Source organism: Orycteropus afer, unplaced genomic scaffold (genome assembly GCF_000298275.1).
Source record: "Orycteropus afer afer isolate SDZICR_OR568_19922 unplaced genomic scaffold, OryAfe1.0 scaffold00345, whole genome shotgun sequence".
Classification (NCBI taxonomy): Eukaryota; Metazoa; Chordata; class Mammalia; order Tubulidentata; family Orycteropodidae; genus Orycteropus; species Orycteropus afer.
The window spans coordinates 3,092,003-3,114,606 of NW_006921932.1; the positions used below are offsets into that span (position 1 = coordinate 3,092,003).

General features: G+C 39.8%; 1 protein-coding gene across 1 annotated transcript in view; it reads right to left on the minus strand.

The window, feature by feature from the left end:
- Positions 1-8,023, minus strand: part of HACD4 (3-hydroxyacyl-CoA dehydratase 4) — a 41,000-nt gene extending 32,977 nt beyond the window's left edge. The window contains exons 1-3 of the mRNA XM_007952546.2: positions 7,989-8,023; positions 6,141-6,244; positions 2,487-2,614 (exon numbers count right to left, since the gene is read on the minus strand). Of these exons, the coding sequence (XP_007950737.1) occupies positions 2,487-2,614; positions 6,141-6,244; positions 7,989-8,020 (264 nt within the window). The 5' untranslated portion in view covers positions 8,021-8,023. The remainder of the gene's footprint in view (positions 1-2,486; positions 2,615-6,140; positions 6,245-7,988) is intronic.
- Positions 8,024-22,604: the final 14,581 nt, after the last annotated feature.

Genomic DNA, 22,604 nt, shown 5'->3' on the forward strand with positions numbered 1-22,604 from the left:
AAAAAAAAAAAAGAAGCAAGATGGCAAGTCTTTGTCTCATGTACTCTGGACATATTATCAGGAGGGACCAGTCTCTGGAGAAAGATGGAAAACAAGAGGTAGAGCCTCAACAAGATGGATGGACACAGTGGCTGCAACAATGGGCTCAAACCCAGCTGCAACGGTGAGAATGGCACAGGACTGAGCAGTGTTTTGTTCTGTTGTATGTAGCATCTCTATGAGATGGAACTGACCTTACAGCACCTAACAACATACTGAATATTGCCCTTATTTTAATTTTATATTTGATATTTCAACACTTAAAATAGACATAGAGCGGTGCATGGGAGGTACAGACAACAAAGATGAACCTTTTTGTACATACAGTACTGTGTTGTTAGTAAAGGCAAACGTGTTTATATGGGTGGATAGACGGGTGGACAGGCTGAACTATTAGGTATGTCTATGCAGGGAGGAGTGTGCCCAAGACCATGTATCGGGTTGCCAAACAATGTTTCTACAAGTGTATTGGTATGTTCTGTACGAATTCCCAGGTATATAATAGAGCTGACAAGGGACAAGGTTGTAGTCACTCCTTGGCCACAGCCAGCTCCCAGAGGAAGTGAGTACTTGGACCCATGGGCTCAGGACCATAATCGCAAGGGACATCAAGTTCAACTGGCATAACCCATTACACAAAACATTGTTCCACCTCCTACTTGGCGAGCAGCGATTGGGATCTTAAAAGTTTGCAAACAGCCATCTAGATGCAATGATGTGTCTCTCCTCGTCCAGAGCAATGAAGAATGAAGGAAACCAAAGATTTATGGAAACAATTAGTCCAAGCAACTGGTACCCCATGTGATCCTCAGCCTATACGACTATGAGACCAGAAGAAGTAGATGGTGCCCAGCTACCACTGTCAACCCCTAGGAGGGGCATCTATGTAGGAGAGTCTGGATAGAGTGGGAGAACAACGTGGAATAAAACTCAAAATCATTTAAAAAAAAAAAAAAAGGGGAGGACCAGTTTTGCTGGTCTGATAAACCTGATGGAGCCACTGAGACTATGGCCCCTAGCTGCCCTTCAGGTCTGGAATTGAACCCACTCCTGTGGCTTCCAACCAAACAAAAGACAAGCATATGAGGTGAACATTTCCATTAGGTAGACACACTGCTTGGAGAGAATAATCATGGGAGAATAGAAGGCTTTGTATGCACGGGGAGACAGCTCGGGGGCAGGAATGCACAGAGGGAAGTACACAGGGATGAGGTAACTATGGGGAGGAAGTGAGAGGGGAGCTGTTGCATTGTGGTAAATTGTAATCAATGTCATGAGACAAAGTGTATGACAGCTGTTATATGGAAAGTGAATTTGCTCTGTAAACTTTCACCCAAATCACAATTAAAAAAAAAAAAAGTCTTTGTCCTAATGAATACTATTTCTCAAAATTAACAGTATATAACAACAACAACATTTATTTAATAAATAAAATTTAAAATATCCACTAAACTTGAAATACTGAGTTCTTCATAGGCTCTTTAGGATTATATTGATATTTACATCTTTAAAATCTTCATGGTATTTTAAGGAAATTGTAATACATGGATTTATGCTACTCCTTCGTGCAACAAAAATTTAAGGCATATATTCATGTTCTAAGCACTTCTCTAGGTGCTGGCAATACATTAAGATTCTGATATATTTTAACAATGACATTTTTACAATGTGAATTTGTCAAGTGTAGTTATTTTTCAGTTTTTCAAATTTATTTTGGGGACAGCTAAAATTATATTCATGGAAGTATTTATTTCTATAGATTTTAAACACATGTTCACATAGTCACCTAACCCCTAAGGCTCACCCCTTCCTTATGGAAAATACTACATTTTTATGATCTTGCATTAATCCAGCAATGACTTCCTATAGTGAGTCTCTATCAATTAATCTCCCATTTTCCTTCTACCTGCCTTTAAAAAGAACACTGTCTAGAGGCAAGATAACTTACTGCTGTCGAGTGGATTCAACTCCTAGCGACCCCTCCTTGGGTTTCTAATGTGGTATCTCTACCAAAGGAAATTGCCCAATAATATATGGTGTCCTTTCCCCACAACAGCCCAATGATTACTGGTGGCATGATCCCACAGATGGTAGGTGGAGGAACCAGGGCATCAAACCCAAGTCTGAATGACTCCTATCCTATATTGTTCTATATTGCTTCCCAGGGCAGTGAAAGTGGAGAGGAAGTGGCTGAGACATCTCCTGGCAGGGTAAGATCAATGCAGTGTTGCATAGATAAACAAGCATCATTGTCTTGAATGTTTCCAAATAGCTATTCTAACTATAGTGCTTTAGAATGAGCTAATCCTTTCATAGAAGTATTATTCTTATTAATTACTTAAGGCAATGGTTGACTTTTAACTGCCTTAAAATCAAGGGAGGCTGGAAACAGAGAAAAGATAAATTATAGATTATTTACCAATAGTAACAATATGATTAAAGCCTACCTGCAGAAACCTGGGGAGAAGATGGTCTGATTCAATGCCAACATATATGTGCAGCAGCTCCAAGAGGGAAATGGATTGGCAAAATCGCATCACAAGTCCAATAGCATAAAAAGTGTCAACCACTGAATCTGTGCCCGGTAAAAACACAGATATAGTAAGTAAAAGACCTGTACAAACTAGATCACAGTCCAAATCTATCAGAATTTTGCAACAAAACTGAAATTATTTATTTCCTTTTCCATCGAACACATCAGAAATTCTCAAACAAACTACTAAATTATTAAGAATGTGACACAATCAAATAATGTATTTCATATTGTTGAACTCTGGTAGCGTAGTGCCTAAAGCACTTGACTGCTAACCAGAAGGCTGGTGGTTCAAACCCACCAGCCACTCCTCGGAAGGAAGGTTGGGCAATCCACTTCTGTAGTGATACTGCCTCGGAAACCCAAGGAGGGGTCGCTATGAGTCGGGGCCGACTCGACGGCACATAACAACAACAACAACAACAGTACAAGTTAATCACTCTTCTTCCAAAAAGTGTAAAAACTTGAGAAAGAATGTTTCATGGTCAAAGCTATAGTATTTATTCTTCCTATATGGGACTGTAAAGCAATTCCTGAATAAAAAGTAACAGCTAGAATTTGGACCACAACAAAAATATATAGGTTGGATGCAAGCTTATTAAAGAATGGTTGTGAGGGCTGCACTCACAACTTTCTGATGACAAGAAAATGGCAAAGATGAAAAGACTTTTTAAAGCATTATGGAAATGAGAGTAATGGTACTGTGATAATAACAAACTGACATAACATCATATGTGTATATGCATATGAGTACATGGCACATCTGTGTCCTGCACATTTTTGGTTAGTGTTTTTGTTTGTTTATTTTTTTGTTAGTTTTAAAGATTAAAATTTAGGCCTCTGATCAGTACTTTTGGAGTTTGCATTGCATGGAGCCAAAAGAAAAATTCTATTTAGAGAGAGCTGAAACGGAAGGGAAACAAATGGAAGGACACATTTGTTGTTTTAAATATTAAAATAAAATGTTAGGGAAGAGTTTGCTGTGTTTACTGCCTGGTAAATATTCACGTGATATTAAGTTACCAAGTGCAAACTAAGGGTATCTCTTCTCAACAGCTCTCTGAGGCAATGTTATTATCATTATCCCATTTCACAGAGGATATCTGAGGCACAGACAGTCCACATATTTATCTACTTCCCTGGCCTTGCTATGGTAGCTCTGGTGACATAGTGCCTAAGGTACCTGACTGCTACCCAGTAGACTGGTGGTTCAAACCCACCAGCCTCTCCTCGGAAAGAAGACTGGGCAATCTGCTTCTGTAGAGATACCACCTCGAAAACCCAAGGAGGGGTCACTATGAGTCAAACTGACTCGATGGCAGTGAGTTTGGTTTTATTGGTATAACATGAAATTATCAACTACATAGCTCTGTGAAGGAAGAAGGTAGTGCATGTTCCCAGTTCATATTAGATTGCTATTGAACTACTTCATTTATTCTTCAACTCAGGAATTGTTCTGAACCCTCACTTAGTTGATTTCAGTCTGCCTTCCATGGGTTGTGTTTCTTTAATTATAAGTAGATTCTATCATCATAATTTTACACATTTAGATTCTATCAACATAATTTTACATATATATTATACATAATATGTATTATGTAACAGGAGTATAATGAAGAAATACACTGCTGACTAATACAACTTTTCCCACTGCAAAGGCCATAGTATCCTTGGCAATGCTGGGTACATGAAGCGTCAAAGCAGCATAAGAAAGAATTTGTGGTTTATGACTTGTTTTGCAAATGACCTATAATCTCCCCGACACAGCTGCAGTTTACTACCAAGGCCTAGAAAGGATGATTTTTTTTTCTAAAAATATAAAGGAAGTTTTCCCATTTTGTGTTTACCAGCCTGTGTTTTCCACTACTTAAATACCCTTAATAGCAAATGCTTATATTTGAAATTCAAGCCTTTGGTTGTATCTTTGGAGGTCCTTAACAAATACAAGAATTTATCTGTAGATTTTCAGTAAGAAAAAGCAACATAAAATAGTTTATGGAATCCCAGAAGTAGATTCCTTTCTTTAAGACACAGAAGTCTGAATTGATGAGCACAGCATGACTTTTCCCAGAAATATTCTCCACATTTGCTTTTAGCTGAAAACAGCAGTTGCTAAAATTGTCACGTTATCCAATAGTTAAAACTGTGATGACACTTATCCACATGGGGTAGGATGTGAGAGAATGTTATTTTGACAGTCATTTAATGATTCATTTTTTAAAAATTGAAAAGCTATCTAAAGAACCGTGTCTTTACTTTTTAGGAAAGTGGAAGAAGTTTATGACTTAATGATTAATGCCCATAATAATACATTAACAAAAATGTCACCATGAGGACTAAGGTGAGCCTGACCCAAGCCATGGTTATTTTCAGTTGCCTCATATGCATGCAAAAACTGAACAACAAGTAAGGAAGACAGAAGAAGACTTGATGCATTTGAATTAGTTTTAGCAAAGAATACTGACTACATCATGGACTTCAAGAAGAATGAACAAATCTGTCTTGGAAGAAGTATAGCCAGAATGCTCATTTGAAGCAAGGATAGTGAGACTTCATCTCAAGTACTTTGGACATGTTATCAAGAGACAGCAGTCCCTAGAGAATGATATCATGCTTGGTAGTCATCTCCAAAGTGTGTCATTTTCTTAATGGCACATTCCTTCTTAAAGGGAGCAAATAAACACCCAGGGAATATGCATTTTGTCCTTCACTGATTAGTGTTCTCCAATTACCTGAAGCCTAGGGAATAAAAGACATGGGGATACTTTGGTTAGTTCTCAATTTCTGTGAGCAAAAGGTTATTTACAGATTTCCTCAAAACCCATCAAGTCAGCTAACGTTTGGTACAAGACTAAAAAGGAACAGTGAAAGCATACCATCCACAGGCCATGCGTGTGTTTTCAGGGTAAACTGCCTAGTAGGGGGAAGCTAAATGCATTTTCCTTATCCTACCTCCCTCTCCAAAAAGGTTTAGTGTTTACCAATAACCAAGCAATATTTGAAAAACAAAAAAACATTCCATCAAGTCAATTGCAACTCATAGCAACCCTATAGGACAAAGGAGAAGTGCCCCAAAAGGTTTCCAACTCGGTAAATCTCCACGGAAGCAGACTGCTTCATCTAACTCCCGCAGACTGCCTGGTGGGCTTGAACCACCCACCTTCTGGTTAGCAGCTGAATGCTTTAACTACTGTGCCACCAGAGCTCTTTCCAATAAACATAAACCAAAACTAACCAAACTCACGACCGTCAAGTCAGATCTAACTCATAGCAACCCCTCCTTGGGTTTCTGAGTCGGTACCCCTATGGAAGGAGACTGCCCAATCTTCCTTCTGAGGAGTGGCTGGTGGGTTTGAACCACCAGTCTTCTGGTTAGCAGTCAATGCCTTAGGCACTACGCTACCAGAGCTGCTTCCAATAAACTTAGCTAGTGAAAAAAGTATAAATTTGAGAGGAATGAAAGATACTGAGTAAGAAACACCAAAATTAAATAAAAAATTAATATAAGCAGGACTAGGTGAAAGCACAGATTAAAATTTTTTAATCTAAAATTGTTTTGGAGATTTACCTTTTCCAAATGAAAAGAATCTGGCTGTCATATTTGTCAGGATCCATGAATGACCACAGAACTGGATTAAATAATAGATGAAAAGATAGGTATTCTTCCTATACCTATAAATACAGGAAAACACCATTAAACATTTCCTTTGTAAATATCCTTTCCACATTACACTGCCTATGTATTTAATTGCCTACTATTCCATTATCAAGGAAGCCTGGTGGTACAGTGGTTAAGCACTCAGCTGCTAATCCAAGGTCTGCAGCTGGAACCCACCAGCCAGTCCATTGGAGAAAAATGTGGCAATCTGCTTCCATAAAGATTATAGCCTAGCTGTTCATGCACAGGGAGACAGCTCAAGGGGCAGGAGTGCGTGGAGGGATGGATACAGGGAAGACATAACTATCAGGAGGAAGTAGAAGGGGAGCTGTTGCATCGGGGTAAATTGTAGTCAATGTCATGAGACAAAGTGTATATGAACTGCTGCATGGAAAACGAATTTGCTCTGTCAACTTTCACCCAAATCACAGTTAAAAAAAAGGGAGGGGGGCATTATAGCCTAGGAAACTCTGTGGGGCAGTTCTACACTATCCTATAGGGTCTCTGTGAGTTGGAATCAACTCCATGGCAATGGATTTATAGCATTACCAGAGTCTTTTACTTGGTTACCCCCAAATGCAATTCAGGTTTTGAAGTACATACATACATACACAGTACACACTATCTCCTAAAGTGACTATCTTGAGTTTGCTTAAAGGCAAATATGGTTCTATTGCACAATCAACTTTCAACTTTGATAAAGTTCCACCCTTGCTGTTCACTAAGGGTTACAACGCAATCACAGCAAAGATGGCTTTTGGGTATTTTAGGGGAGAAAATAACATGGATGGAGAGGAGTTGATGTGGTCAGCATGAGTTCCAGAAGCTCAGCCTATGTGTAGAACCTCAAAGATAATTGGTTTATAGTAACAAGAGGGGAGTGTCAATGGTGGTGATCCTAAATGGCGGATAATTGAATAAGAGGACTTACTGACTTTGGGACTGGGGCCCTGCCTCCTATTACATTTTGAAGGCAGTTTCCTTAGTTAGCGTACAAATAGCAAGCTGTTTAGTTACTCAGAAGGCCAGAAAGGGGAAGTCAAACTGGGTTTTCAAATGTATTGTGGATTGCTAAAGAAATGACTAAAAGAAGACTGACAGATACACGTTTTGAGGGAACTAGGAAAAGAATGTCTCAGTGTTTCTTGAGAGCATAGACCCTTCAGAAGGTGTTGGGAGGGGCCCTGCCAGTGTAGAAAACTCAGTCAAGGTTTTTTCTTGGTGGAGATGTGAAATTTGTGAGAAACAGGGCAAATAAGCTGGGTGATTTTACTCGGGCACCTTACTAGATGTCATGAACTACTGAGGGGTGGGTAGATTCATCAGAAACAGAACCTGGGGTGTCGGTTAAACCCACGGATTCCCAGACCCTACTTCTATACCACTGAAAACTTTCCTCTGGGACAGGCCGTGGCATCTATATGTGCAGTAGGTGTTTCTGCACCATGCAACACAGGCGCCCCAGAAAGTCAAAGAAAGGGCTCCCAAGAGACTGGGAGAAGGGTAAGCTGGCGCGAGATCTGGCAGAGGCACCCAAACGGGAAAGGGTAGCTATGCGGTGTGTTCTTCCCATTACTCATCAGTAAAATGAAGAAAATAGCAGTGCCTTCCTCCTAGGATAGCCAAGAGGTTTAAATTAGCAGATATCTATCAAGTGCTCAAAGGCGCGTTGCGTGGGGCACTGGGCAGTGAACGGGGATAGCCACCGCCGCGGGGGACCCTCCCGCCCCCTCTCCCGGCCTCAGCCAGGTGCCCTACCTGGGCTGCAACCAGGTCTGGGGCAGCGCCATGGCCCCCAGGGCCGCCGCCGCCGCCGCTTCCACCCGTCCAGAAAGGAGCGCCGCGGAGAGGCGGGAGGGAGCCCCGGGACCACGCCCCTGCCCTGGCCCGCGCTGGAGTCCCGCCCCGCGCTGACCCGGCGCGGAAGGGCGGGGCCTCTCCTCACTGGGCAAGTTACCAAAAAGGAAAAAAAGCCTGAGGTCCTGTACCCAGCAGCACGTGCCTGGTAAGTGGCCCGTATACCCAGAGGCTTGACGGAGCTTTCCTTAAAAGGCCTTCAAATCTTTGGGCTGAGGTGTAGTTGGGAACCTGTCTCTAAAAAGGTGTCCATCTGGGCAGAATCAATCTCTGTAGCCTAGGGACACGCAGAAACCCCTTGCAAGGCCTTGTAAGATGCAAAGACCGCAAGGTTTGCACCTGTCTTATTACCCTCACTGTAAGAGAGAGTCAGAGACGAAGATTTTGGTGGTCGTTAGGTGCGGTCGAGTCGTTTCCAACTCATAGCTACTCTAGGTACAATAGAACCAAACACTGCCCAGTCCTGCGCCATCTTCCCAGTCTTTGCTATGCGTGAGCCCGTCGTTGTAACTACTGTGTCAAACCATCTCGTTGAGGGTCAACCTTTTTCGCTGACTCTCCACTAACCAAGCATAATATCCTTTCCAGGGACTAGTCCCTCTGGTTATATCCCCCCACTTTCTTTTCAACCAAGGGACCTGATTCCTCCAGGGTCAGTTTTCTCTACCCTTAGATCTCCCCGGGTGCTCGCTGGTGCTTCCAAGTCCTTTTATTTATGTCGTGTCCATCTTCTTGCCCTATCTATGCACAGCACTCTAAAACTTTTCCCTGATTGCTGAGGCGTCTGGCGTCACTGTCTTTGTACTTAGATAGATAACCTACTTTTTACGTTGCTCATAAGATCCAGACCATCTTCCAGGTTCTCTGTTCTATAAGGAAAACATGCCAAAAATAAAACAAATACAAGTAAACAGCAAAAACAAAAAGATATCCAAGAAAACACTTGCAAATAAGAGGGACAACAACACTGTGAATTGGTAGGTAATACCCCCATTTTACTGAAAGGAAAGCTGAAACTTTAAAAAATGTTAAGGCACTTGCCACAGGTCGCACAACTTATAAATGGCAGTGTTAGAACTTCAACGAGGATTTTTTTTTTTCCATTAGGCCATAGTTTCCTTCCTCATAGGTCGATCACTACCTCCACCTGCCACTTTCACATCTCTCTGTATCTTCACTCATCCCTGCCTTCAGAGATTCACCCTCCTCTCTATGTACCAGTTCCTCCCAAAATCTCACTCCATCTATTATTACCCACTGCCTCATCCTGCGTCCTCACCCTCTCGTTTCCACTGGCTTTCACCACAGTTTAGAAACCTAATCAAATCTCCCCTGTTGTTGTTGTTGTTGTTAAGTGCCGTCGAGTCGTTTCCGACTCATAGCGACCCCATGCACAGCAGAACGAAACACTGCCTGATCCCACGCCAGCCCCACAATCCCTGCTATACTTGAGCCCATCATCGCAGCCACCGTGTCAATCCATCTCATTGAAGGCCTCCCCCTCTTTCGTCGACCCTCCACCCTACCAAGCATGACATCCTTCTCCAGGGAATGGTCCCTTCTTACAACATGACCAAAATAGGTGAGACGAAGTCTGGCCATTCTTGCTTCCAAGGAGCATTCTGGCTGCACTTCCTCCAGGACAGATCTGTTAGTTCTTTTCGCAGTCTATGGTACTTTCAGCATTCTTCGCCAGCACCACAACTCAAAAGCATCAACTCTTCTTTGGTCTTCCTTATTCATTGTCCAGCTCTCACATGCATACGAGGCGATCTCCCCTACTCAAGAACAAAACTTTTTACTCTTTCTGCTTCTGTCTTGATGTGACTTTTGTCTTCTTTTCTTCATAACCTCCAGCCCCTCTCACATAACCGCGTGCTTCTTAAATTTCCTTTCCATCGTATTCCATAACACCTTAAAGTTTGACTTTCATTCTCCGGAAATGGCTTTTTCAGAGGGCTGCACTAATTTCTTCACTAAGTCCCTATTCTGTAGTGCTGTGCTAGATGATCCCACGTGGTCCTTGCTCTTAGGGAGCATTTGATCTAAAGCACAAATTGATAGGCAAGCAAACACTAGTGGCTAACTCATTATTACGGCCACCTGTGCTCAGGCCAAACAGAGGAAGAAAAGTTCTGGATGTCCTGCATGGGGAGGGAGAGCATCAGGGAGACTGCTGAGAGAGGAGGTGACCCTTCATCATCAAATAGCCCCTGGATCTATGTCATCATCCTCCTCAACAGGTTTGCTGCATTTTACCAACTTTTCTTTCTCACCCTTTATCTCTGCAGCTCTGCGTGTTCTACTCTTGTCCTCTCCTGCCCTTTCTGTCTCTCTGGAAGGTGCTAGTGCTTCTGCTTCTGCTCTACTCCTTCAGAGGCCTCCCCTTGGCTTTCATTTCCATTTGCTACCATTTTGTCCCTCAGCACAGACATCCATTCCACATGACTTTATCCCCATGCAAATACAACTGCTTGGCTTTGTTATCTCAAACCCCTACCTCTCTTATGAACACCAGCTCTGACCTTTGAACACCTTCTGGAGATTTCCCCATGAAAATGTGATTGTAATTCCTGAAGGAATATACTTAAAATAGGTATGCTTTCTTCTCAAATTAATGCCTTCTCTTCTGTCCTACAGGGAGACTACCATGTTCATAGTCATTTGGGTTTGACATTGGGGTCATCATTAAGTTTTCATATCCAATCTATTCTATTGCCTCTGTCCTTTAGAAGTCTCCTACTGATCACTAGTATTGTTCTTCCATCCTTAATTGCCCTATGCTTGGCGTGGGCACTAGCCTCTAACTGGCCTCTCTCAAATCCATTTTTACGTCATCACTAGATTAATTTTCCTAGAGCATCACTTAGATTTGGTCTTTCTACTGCAACTCCTTACTTATCAGATAAAGAGAAATCAAACCTTTCTAATTAAGCAGGTAAGGAATTCTACCTTGTTTTCCAAGACTGAAGAGAGCTAATGAGAGAATACTGATGGAAAGTGGAACTCTCCCTTCCCCTTGGCTTGGCCCAATGCAGATCCTGTCCAGGTTCTGCCAAGTTTACCAAGATAGCCTCCATATGTACCCCCATCTCCAGTCTCCCCACCACCTACCCAGACTGACATACGTTAGCTGGAGTAGTTCTTAAAGCACAGTCCTGACCTAGCCATTCTCTAGTCAAAACTCTTTCTGGTTCCTACTGCCCCTGGTTATGTCTCAACCTGACCTCCACATGCTGACAACTTCTCTCTCCCTATCACCCTGCCAAAACAATAGCCACTTATTGTTCTATGAACCGCATCAGACATTCTCTGGTCATGGTGCCTCTGAAACTCTCTTTCAATACTTACCTGTTAGTGTTTTATTTCTTCTTCAAATCCCTTTTTAGAGCCCTCTTCTGGGAGATCCATTTGGCTAAAATGTGCCTATGACGGCACTCTCCTTAACCACTTGCCATTGAGTTGATTCTGACTCATGGTGATTCCGTATGTGCTCCATAGGGTTTTTGTGGTTGGTTTTTCTGAAGTAGATCACTAGGCCTTTCTTCCAAGGCAACTTTAGGTGGACTCAAACCCCCAACCTTTCAGTTAGCAGTCAAGTGCAATAACCATTTATACAACCTATGAACTTAGAGTGCAATTATTATGGTACCCATCTACTTGAGTAGATAACAGATTCTCAGAGGGCTCTACCTACCCCTTACTAGCAGTGACAACTTAACCTCTTTAAGTAGGGTTAATTTTGCCAAAAGCACCTAGTTGTTCTTATTGTTGTTGTTAGGTTCCATTGAGTTGGCTCCGACTCATAGTGACCCTGTGTACAACAGGACAAAACACTGCTTGGTCCTGTACCAGCCTCACAATCCTTGCCATACCTGAGCCCATTGTTGTAGCCACTGTGTCAATCCATCTCGTTGAGAGCCTTCCTCTTTTTTTGTTGACCCTCCACTTTACCAAGCATGATATCCTTCTCCAAGGAATGGTCCATTCTGACAACCAAAGTAGGTGAGATGAAGCCTGGCCATTCTCGCTTCCAAAGAGCATTCTGGCTGCACTTCTTCCAGGACAGATTTGTTAGTTCTTTTGGCAGTCCATAGTACTTTCAGAATTCTTCGCCAACACTAAAACTCAAAAACATCAACTCTTCTTCAGTCTTCCTTGTTCTTTTCAGCTCTCACAGGCATATGAGGTGACTGAAAATACCATGGCTTGGGTTAGGCACACCTTAGTCTTTAAGGAAACATCTTTCTCTTCAGCACTTTAAAGAAGTCTTTTGCAGCAGATTTGCCCAGTGCAATATGTTATCTGTTTTCTTGACTGCTACTTCTACTGGTGTAGATTGTGGAACCAAATAATATAAAATCTTTAATCACCTCAATCTTTTCTCCATTTATTGTTAGGTTGCTTATTGGTCCAGTTGTAAGGATTTTTGTTTTCTTTATGTTGAGATGCAATTCATACTGCAGACTAAATGAAGTCTTTAATCTTCATCAGTAAGGGCTTCAAGTCCTCTTCACTTTCAGCAAGCAAAGTTGTGTCATCTACGTATCACAGGTTGTTAATAAGTCTTCCTCAAATCCTAATGCCACGTTCTTCTTCATATAGTCCAGCTTCTCAGATTGTTTGTTCAGCATACAAATCGAACAAGTATGGTGAAAGGATTCAACCCTGATGCACTCCCTTCCTGATTTTAAACTATGCAGTATTGCCCTGTTCTGTTTGAACGACAGACTCCTGGTCTATGTACAGGTTCCTCATGTCTATGTACAGGTTCCTGAGTATGATTAAGTGTTCTGGAATTCCCATTCTTCTCAATGTTATCCACAATTTGTTATGACCCACACAACTGAATGTCTTTGCATATTCAATGAAACACAAGTAAACTTCTTTCTGGTATTCTTTGCTTCCAGCCAAGATCCATCAGACATCAGCTATGATATCCCTCACTCCATGTCTCCTTCTGAATCCAGCTTACATTTTTAGAAGTTCTCTGTCAATGTACTGCTGCAACCATTTTTGAATTATCTTCAGTAAGATTTTACTTATGTAAAATATTAATGATACTGTTTGATAATTTCCACATTGTGTGGGATCACCTTTCTTTCCAATAAGTACAAATATGAATCTCTTCTAGTCAGTTGGCCAGGTAGCTGTCTCCCAAATTTCTTGGCATAGAAAAGGAGTGCCTCCACCAGAGCTTCCATTTGTTGAAACATATGGGTATTCCATCAATTCCTGGAGCCTTGTTCTTTTCCAATTCCTTCAGTGCAGCTTTAAATTCTTCCTTCAATACCATTGGCTCTTGATCATATGCCACCTCCTGAAATGAATGAACATCGACCAGTTCTTTTTGGTACAGTGACTCTGTGTATTCCTTCCATCTTCTTTTGATATTTCCTACATCATTCAAAACTTTGCCCATAGAATCTTTCAGTATTGCAATGCGAGGCTTGAATTTTTTCTTCAGTTCTTTCAGCTTGAGAAATGCCAAGCATGTTCTTTTCTTTTGGTTTTCTAACTCCAGGTCTTTGCACATTTCATTATAATAATTGACTTTATCTTCTCGAGCTGCTCTTTGATAACTTCTGTTCAGCTCTTTTATCTTGTCATTTTTTTTTTATTTGCTTTAGCTACTCTCCATTCAAGGACAAGTTTCAGAGTCTCTTCTGACATACATTTTAATCTTTTCTTCCTTCCCTGTCTTTTTAATGACCTTTTACTTTCTTCATGGTTGATATTCTTGATGTCTTTCCACAATTCCTCTGGTTTTTGGTCATTGGTGTTCAGTGTATTGAATCTATTCTTTAGATGGTCTCTAAATTCAGGAGGGATATATTCAAGGTAATATTTTGGCTCTCGTGGACTTGTTTTAATTGTTTTCATCTTCATGTTGAACTTGCATATGAGCAGTTGATGGTCTGTTCCACAATCAGCTCCTGGCCTTATTTTGGCTGAATATATTGAGCTTCTCCATCACCTCTTGCCACAGATGTAGTCAATCTGATTCCTATGTAGTCTGTCTGGCAAAGTTCACATGTATAGCCCCCATTTGTGTTGTTGAACAAAGGTGTTTGCATTTGCAATGAATAAGTCATTGGTCTTGCAAAATTCTATCATGCGATCTCCGTCATTTCTGTCACCAAGGCCATATTTTCCAACTACTGGTGATTCTTCTTTGTTTCCAACTTTTGCATTCCAGCCACCAATGATAATCAACACATCTTGATTGCATGTTTGGTCAATTTCAGACTGCAGAAGTTGGTAAAAATCTTCAATTCCCTTGTCTTTGGCTTTGGTGGTTACATAGTTGTGGAGAGGATTAAATTATAAAATGTCTATAAACACTTCATATAGCGCTTGGTACAATAGGTGCCCATAAATGTACTTAATGAATGAACAAATCCCAGTATGAATTCTCCTCTCCCAAAATTTTAACCAAAATAAAGTGTTAAGTGCTGGTTGCTTTGATGAAATTGTACATTATGTACTTATAATTATCCACTTGTACAGAAATCAGAGACTGAGGTAGTTCAACACCATAAGTAATGCAAAATTAATATATTCTTATCTTGGAAGAAATTCCTAAATTATTTTTGGATATAAATTTTTTTATCTTGGGCAAATGTTAAAAATTTATTTTCCTTAAGAGCACCAATTAGGGGACTAAAAAGCCTTGAAATATACTTCATGGTAGTGAAAAAACAAAGTCTGGCTCAAGATTTTTTGAAACCATACACTAAAATTGATCAAGCACATTGTGTTAGTTTCCTAGAGCTGCTGTAACAAGTACCACAAATGGAAGAGTTTAAAAAGACAGAAATTTATTCTCTCACAGTCTGGAGGCTAGAAGTTCAAATAAGAGTGTCAGCAGAGTCATGATTTCTCTAAAGTTCTGGGAGAAAACCCTTTCTTGTCTCTTTCAGTTTCTGGTGACTCCAAGTATTTCTTGACTTGTGGCAGCATGGCTCCAATTTCTGCTTCTGTCTTCACATGATCCTTTTCCCTATGTCTCTGTATGAATATCTTCCTCTCCTTTCTTTTATAAAGACACCACCAGCCATTAGATTGGGAGCTCTGGTGGTGTAGTGCCTAAGGTATTTGATTGCTAACCAGAAGGCTGGCAGTTCAAACCCACCAGCCACTCCTCGGAAGGAAGGTTGGGCAATCTACTTCCATAGTGATACCACCTTGGAAACCCAAGGAGGGGTCACTATGAGTCGGAACCAACTCGATGGCAGTGAGTTTGGTTTTTTTCCTTCTTTTTTTTCTCAGCCATTAGATTTAGGGGCCACCTTAAGCCAGTATGACCTCATCTTAACTTGATTACATCCACAAAGACCCTATTTTCAAGTAAATCACATTCATAGGTATAGAGATTAGGACTTCAACATATTTTTATGGGGACACTATTCAATCCATTACACATTCTATTTTCACAGTGATATTCAGAGAAATTAAATCTGATGGTTAAAAATCCTAACTTTGGACCCATCTATGATATTTCTGTAATTTTACCCTCTCACTTCCTTGGAGATGTCAGTTTTTGAATGCTAGTACTTTGTGTGATATTCATGGACAGAAAAGGCTCAGGGGAAAGTGCCAGCTTCTTCCAATCTCTGCTGGAGAAAGCGAACACTAATTCTATGGCTTCTCATTCCTCTGCATTGCTCCAGACATTTCTATCACCACTTACCCTTCTTTGTGGCAGAGGGTAAAGAGATGAACCTAAGGCACAAAATTTAAGGAGGCAATTCTTCAGGACTGGGTGTGTGGTGCTAGGAGGGAGTACTTCCATAACTTTTGCAATCTATGCACCTCTTAGCCTCACCAGTCCAGGTCTTGCCTGGTGTTTTGGTTTAAGCCTGGGTCAGGGAGTGGAGGGAGGGAAAATGGGGAGTTTTGCTACTGATATTTCCATTGTACAGCTTCGTTCTTTGAGAATCTCTTCCCCTTCCTCCAAGAAACCTCTCTACTAATTCTCTAGGTACATGGTTCTTCACTACTGTAATATGCTAAGTTTTCTTTCCCTGTGGTTTATTGTAAAACTCAATCCACAGCTTTTCAAGTTTTGTTATCCATACATCATCAGAGTCTTTGGGGGGATTTAGAAATCCCTTTTGCTCTTGACAAAGCTTAACTTTTAAAACTATTGCTTCACTATATATTGAAAAATTCCAACTTGATAGGCAAAGAAAGGCTGAGAGTGAACTCACTCCTTACTATAAGCCCAAACCTCCAGAGGCAAATGGATGCTTCTGACTGACTAGGAAGAAGGTCATATACAAAAAAATTAAAAAGAGAAAATCACAATAGTGTATTAACAAAACTTTTATCCCTGTTGTGTACAATTGGGTTTTATTTAAATTCACATACAGGTTCATTTATATATTTTTGTTCTGTGGCATTGTGTATGATTATTGTAAGCTGCTTTTCTTAGATTGTTGACTCACTTCATAAACCTCTTAGAGTAGTCACCTACAGAAAGACAACTGAATGTGATGATTTTTTGGGGGAAGGTAGTGTTTTTTTTTTTTTTTTTTTTAATGATGGGAACATTATTTGGATTGCAGATACAAATTTCAAAATGCAATAATTTTTATTTTGCTCTCATTAGATAGAATTATTTGTATTACAACCTGACCATTTTTAAAGGTGGTGTTGTGTTTTGGTATTCAAGGTAAGCGGTTTTCAAAATGGCTATTTTCTTCAGGCTGTAAGAACATAAGACTTTGTGTTTGTGTGATATACCCAGAGTCAATAAGCAAAACAGTAACCTTTTTTATGTTAATATTTTCAATAAGGAAATGTTTTTTTAAAAAAGGAATAAAATTAAAAGAAATAATGTAAGCACTTAACCATTAATTTATCTGAGTTACTGGCTTTTACTGGATGCTTAAAGAGCTGCACATAGCTCATATTTGTATACTTACTATATAGGTTAATGATGGTAGAAAGTATTCATCCCAAAAGAATTGAAAGAAATTACCAGAAAGATTTCTTCCTCGAATAATCAGTTTCTGGACTCTAGATTAAGGGCCACTTCTCCGATTGTAAAACTCCAAATTGTCTTCTAAATTTTGGTTGTTCTCTCAGTTGAGAGTAAATGAGATTATAAAAGTTCTTTCTTGTTCTAATATTCCATGATTCTTCTTTAATTTTTTTTTAAGTTTTATTGTGCTTTAGGTGAAAGTTTACAGACCAAATTAGTTTCTTATTCAACAGTTTGTACATAAAGTGTTCCATGACATTGGTTGCATTCCCACAATGTGCCAGCACTCTCCCCTTTTCTGCCCTGGGTTCCACGTCTCCTTTTGCCTGAATTTTCTACCCCTTCCTGCTTTCTCATCTTTGCTTTTGGACAAATGCTGTCCCCTTGAGCTTGTGTAATTGAGCTAAGGTGTTGGTTCTGTAATCAGGCCTCTTACTTTGCTGTTCTTCTTTAGTTATCAGGCCTCTTTCATTTTCATATAAAGTTGATGAATAGTTTTTCGTTAAAGAATACTGTTGTAATTTGGATCGGGATTGCATTGTATTTATAGATCACTTTGGATAGTATTGATAATTTCATTATGTTAAGTCTTCCTATCCATGAGCATGGTATATTATTCCATTTATGTAGGTTTCTTTTGGTTTCTTGCAGTAATGCGTTGTAGTTTTACTTGTATAGGTCTTTTTCATCCTTGGTTAGATTTATTCCTAAGTATTTTATCTTTTTTGGGGGGAAGGGGTTTGGTGGGATGCTGTTATAAATAGTATTGTTTTCCTGATTTCCAATTTGAAGTTCTCTGTGTTGGTATAGAAGAATCCAACTGATTTTTGTGTTCTGTTGTGTTCTGCTACTTTGCTGAATCCTTCTATTAGTTACAATAGCTTTCTTGTGGAATCTGGGGGATTTTCTAAGCATAAGAACATTATCATCTGTGAATAGGGATAGTTTACTTCTTCCTTACCAATTTGAAACCCCTTTATTTCCTTTTCTTGCCTTATTGCTCTTGCTAGGCCTTAAAGTACAATGTTGAATAAAAGTGGTGATTAAGAACACCTTTTCCTGGTTCTTGATCTCAAGGGAAATGCTTTCAATCTCTCTCCATTGAGAATAATATTTGCTGTTGGTTTTGTATAAATGCCCTTTAACATATTGAAGAATTCCCTTGTATTTCTATTTTACTGACAGTTTTTTTTTTTTTTTTTTTATCAGCAGTGGTGTTAGACTTTATCAAATGCTTTTTCTGCATTGATTGAGATGATAATAACATGATTCTTTTCTTTTGTTGTATTTGTGTGGTGGATTGCATTGATTGATTTTCTAATGCTGAACCATCCTTGCATACCTGATAAGAATCCTACTTGGTCATGATGTATTATTTTTTTGATACGCTGTTGAGCTATATTGGCTAGAAATTTATTGAGAATGTTTGTGTCTATTTTCATGAGGGATATTGGTTAATAATTTTCTTTTTTGTGGTGTCTTTGCCTGGCTTTAGTATCAGGTTTATGCTGATATCACAGAATGAATTCAGGAGTATGCCTTCCTTTTCTATGTTCTGAAATAGTTTGAGTAGTATTGATATCGGCTTTTTTCTGAATGTTTGGTAGAGTTATCCAGTGAAGCCATCTGGGCCAAGGCTTTTTGTTGTAGTTGGGAGCTTTTAAATTGTATCTTTGATTTCTTATGTTAATGGATCTATTCAGTTTTTCTACCTCAGTTTGTGTTAGTGTGTGTAGGTAATTTGTTTCTAGAAATCTGTCCATTTCCTCTAGGCTTTCAACTTTGGTGGAGTACAATTCTTCATATTATTCTCATAGGATTCTTATTATTTTAGTTGTTATGTCCTTGACAGAAGGTGGTATGTTGAAGTCTACTAATCTTGTGCAACTGTCTATTTCTCTTTTCAATGTTATTACTGTTCATTTAATTTATTTTGGAACCCTGTTATTGGGTGTGTGTATATTTGTAATGTTTATGTCCTCTTGGAGGACTGATCCTTTAATCATTATATAATGTCCTTTCTTACCTTCTAAGGACCTCTGGTGGCATAGTGCCTAAGGCATTTGACTGCTAACCAGAAGTTTGGTTGTTCAAACCCACCAGCCACTGCAAAGAAGGAAGACTAGGTAATCTACTTCTATAAGGATTTGTAGTTGTTTTTGTTAGGTGCCATCAAATCATCTCTGACTCATAGAAACCCTATGTACAACAGGACAAAACACTGCCCAGTCCTGTTCCAGCCTCATAATCCTTGTTATACCTGAGCCCGTCATTGCAGCCAGTGTCAATCCATCACATTGAGGGCCTTTCCCTTTTTCATTGACCCTCCACTTTACCAAACATGACATCCTTCTCCAGGGAATGATCCCTTCTGAGAATATGACCAAAGTAGGTGAGAAAAGTCTGGCCATTCTCACTTCCAAGGAGCATTCCAGCTGTACTTCTTCCAGGATAGATTTGTTTGCTCTTTTAACAGTCCATGGTACTTTCAGCATTCTTTGCAACACCACTACCCCAAAGCATCAACTCTTCTTCAGTATTCCTTATTCATTGTCCAGCTCTCACATGCATATGAGGTGATTAAAAATACCAAGGCTTGTGTTAAGTGCATCTTAGTCTTCAGGGAGATATCTTTGCTCTTCAGCACTTGAAGAGGTCATCTGCAACAGATTTGCCTAATGCAATACATCTTTTAATGTTTTGACTGCTGCTTCCATTGGTATTGATTGTAGAACCAAGTAATATTAAGTCTTTAACAACTTCAGTCTTTTCTCCATTCATTGTGATGCTGCTTATTGGTCCAAAATTTAAAAAAAAAAAAATTTTTTAATATTGAGGTATAATCCATACTGCAGACTGTAGTCTTTAATTCCATCAGTGAATGCTCCAAGTCATCCTCAATTTCAGCAACCAAAATTCTGTCATCTGTGTATTACAGGTTGTTAATGAACCTTCCTTCAATCCTCATCCCACGTCTTCTTCATATAGTCCAGCTTTTCAGATTATTTGCTCAGCATACAGATTGAATAAGTACGGTGAAAGGATACAACCCTGACTCACTCCCTTTCTTATTTTAAACCATGCAGTATCTCCCTGTTCTGTTTGAATGACAGTCTTCTGGTCTATGTACAGGTTCCTTATGAGTACAATTAAGTGTTCTGGAATTCACATTCTTCTCAATGTTATTCACAATCTGTTATGATCCACACAAGTGATGCTTTTGCATAGTCAGTAAAACACAAGTAAACATCTTTCTGGTATTCTTTGCTTTCAGCCAAAATCCATCTGACATCAGCTATGATATCCTTCATTCCATGTCCCCTTCTGAATCCAGCTTGCATTTCTCGAAGTTCTCTGTCAATATACTGCTGCAACCATTTTTGTATTATCTCCAGCAAGATTTTACTTGTATGTGATATTAACGATATTGTTCGGTAATTTCCACATTCTGTGGGTTCTGGGGCTGGCTTACTGCAGCCTGCCCCCGTGGCATCTCCTCGTATACAAACTCCTGCCTTCCACTGGTCGTAGGGCTGGCTTGTGATATTAATGATATTGTTCGATAGTTCTATGGGATCACCTTTCTTTGAAATGAGTACAAACATGCATCTCTGCCAGTCAGTTGGCCAGGTAGCTGTCTTCCAAATCTCTTGGCATAGCCCAGGGAGTGCCTCCAGTGTGACATCTGTTTGTTGAAACATCTCATTGGGTATTTTCTCAATTCTTGTTGCCTTGTTTCTCACCAATTCCTTCAGTGCAGCTTTGTCTTCTTCCTTCAGTACCATTGGTTCTTGATCATATGCCACCTCCTGAAATGGATGAACATCGACCAATTCTTTTTGGTACAGTGACTCTATGTATTCCTTCCATCTTCTTCTGATGTTTTTTGCATCATTCAATATATTGCCCATAGAATCTTTCACTATTGCAACATGAAGCTTAAATTTTTTCTTCAGTTATTTCAGCTTGAGAAATGCTGAGAATATTCTTCGCTTTTGGTTTTCTAACTCCGGGTCTTTGCACATTTCATTATAATAATTGAGTTTGTCTTCTCGAGCTGCTCTTTGAAATCGTCTGTTTAGCTCTTTTATCTTGTCATTTCTTCCATTTGCTTTAGCTACTCTCCATTCAAGGACAAGTTTCAGAGTCTCTTCTGACATACATTTTGGTGTTTTCTTGCTTTCCTGTCTTTTTAATGACCTTTTGCTTTCTTCACGAATGATGTTCTTGATGTCATCCCCCAATTCCTCTGGTTTTTGGTCATTAGTGTTCAATGCATCAAATCTATTCTTTAGATGGTCTCTAAATTAAGAAGGAATATAATCAAGGTCATATTTTGACTCTCGTGGACTTGTTTTAATTGTTTTCAGCTTCAACTTGAACTTGCATATGAGCAGTTGATGGTCTGTTCCACAGTCATTTCCTGGCCTTGTTTTGGCTGAAGATATTGAGCTTTTCCATTGTGGCCTCTTGCCACAGATGTAGTCGATCTGATTCCTGTGGACTCCATCTGGCAAAAGTCCCCATGTATAGCTGCTGTTTGTGTTGTTGAAAAAAATATATTTGCAATGAATAAGTCATTGGTCTTGCAAAGTTCTATCATGTGATCTCCAGCGTTCTTTCTATCACCCAGGCCATATTTTCCAACTACTGGTGAGTCTTCTTTGTTTCCAACTTTTGCATTCCAGTCACCAGTGATAATCAACACATCTTGATTGCATGTTTGGTCAATTTCAGACCACAGAAGTTGGAAAAAATGTTCAATTTTCTTGCCTTTGGCTTTGGTGGTTGGTGCTTAAATTTGAATAATAGTAGTATTAACTAATCTTCCTTGTAGGCATATGGATGTTATCCTATCCCTGACAGCATTGTATTTCAGAATAGATCTTGAAATAGTCTTTGTGATGATGAATGCCACTCCATTCCTTTTCAATTTGTCATTCCCAGCATAGTAGATCATACAGTTGTCTGATTCAAAATGGCCAAAAACAGTCCATTTCAGCTCATTAATGCCTAGGATATCAATCTTTATGCATTCCATTTCATTTTTGATAACTTCCAGTTTTCCTAGATTCAGACTTCATATATACCATGTTCTGATTATTAATGGATATTTGCAGCTGTTTCTTCTCATTTTGAGTCATACCACATCAGCACATGTAGGTACTGAAAGCTTTACTCTATCCACATCATTAAGGTCAGTTCTACTCTGAGGAGGCAGCTCTTCCTAGTCGTATCTTGAGTGCCCTCCAACCTTGAGGGGCTCATCTTCTAGCACTCTATCGGACAATGTTTCAGGGCTGTTCATAAAATTTTCCAGTAATATAGAAGACAGTGTTTCACTGCTTTTCATAAAGTTTTCTCTGTCCAATTCTTTGAGAAGTGGATGGCCTCTTCCTTGTTCCGGGTCCGTCTTAGTCTAGAAGCTCCACTAAAACCTGTCTACCATGGCTAAGCCTGCTACCATTTGAAACACTGGTGGCATAGCATCCAGCCTCACAGCTACACACAAGCCACCACAGTATGAC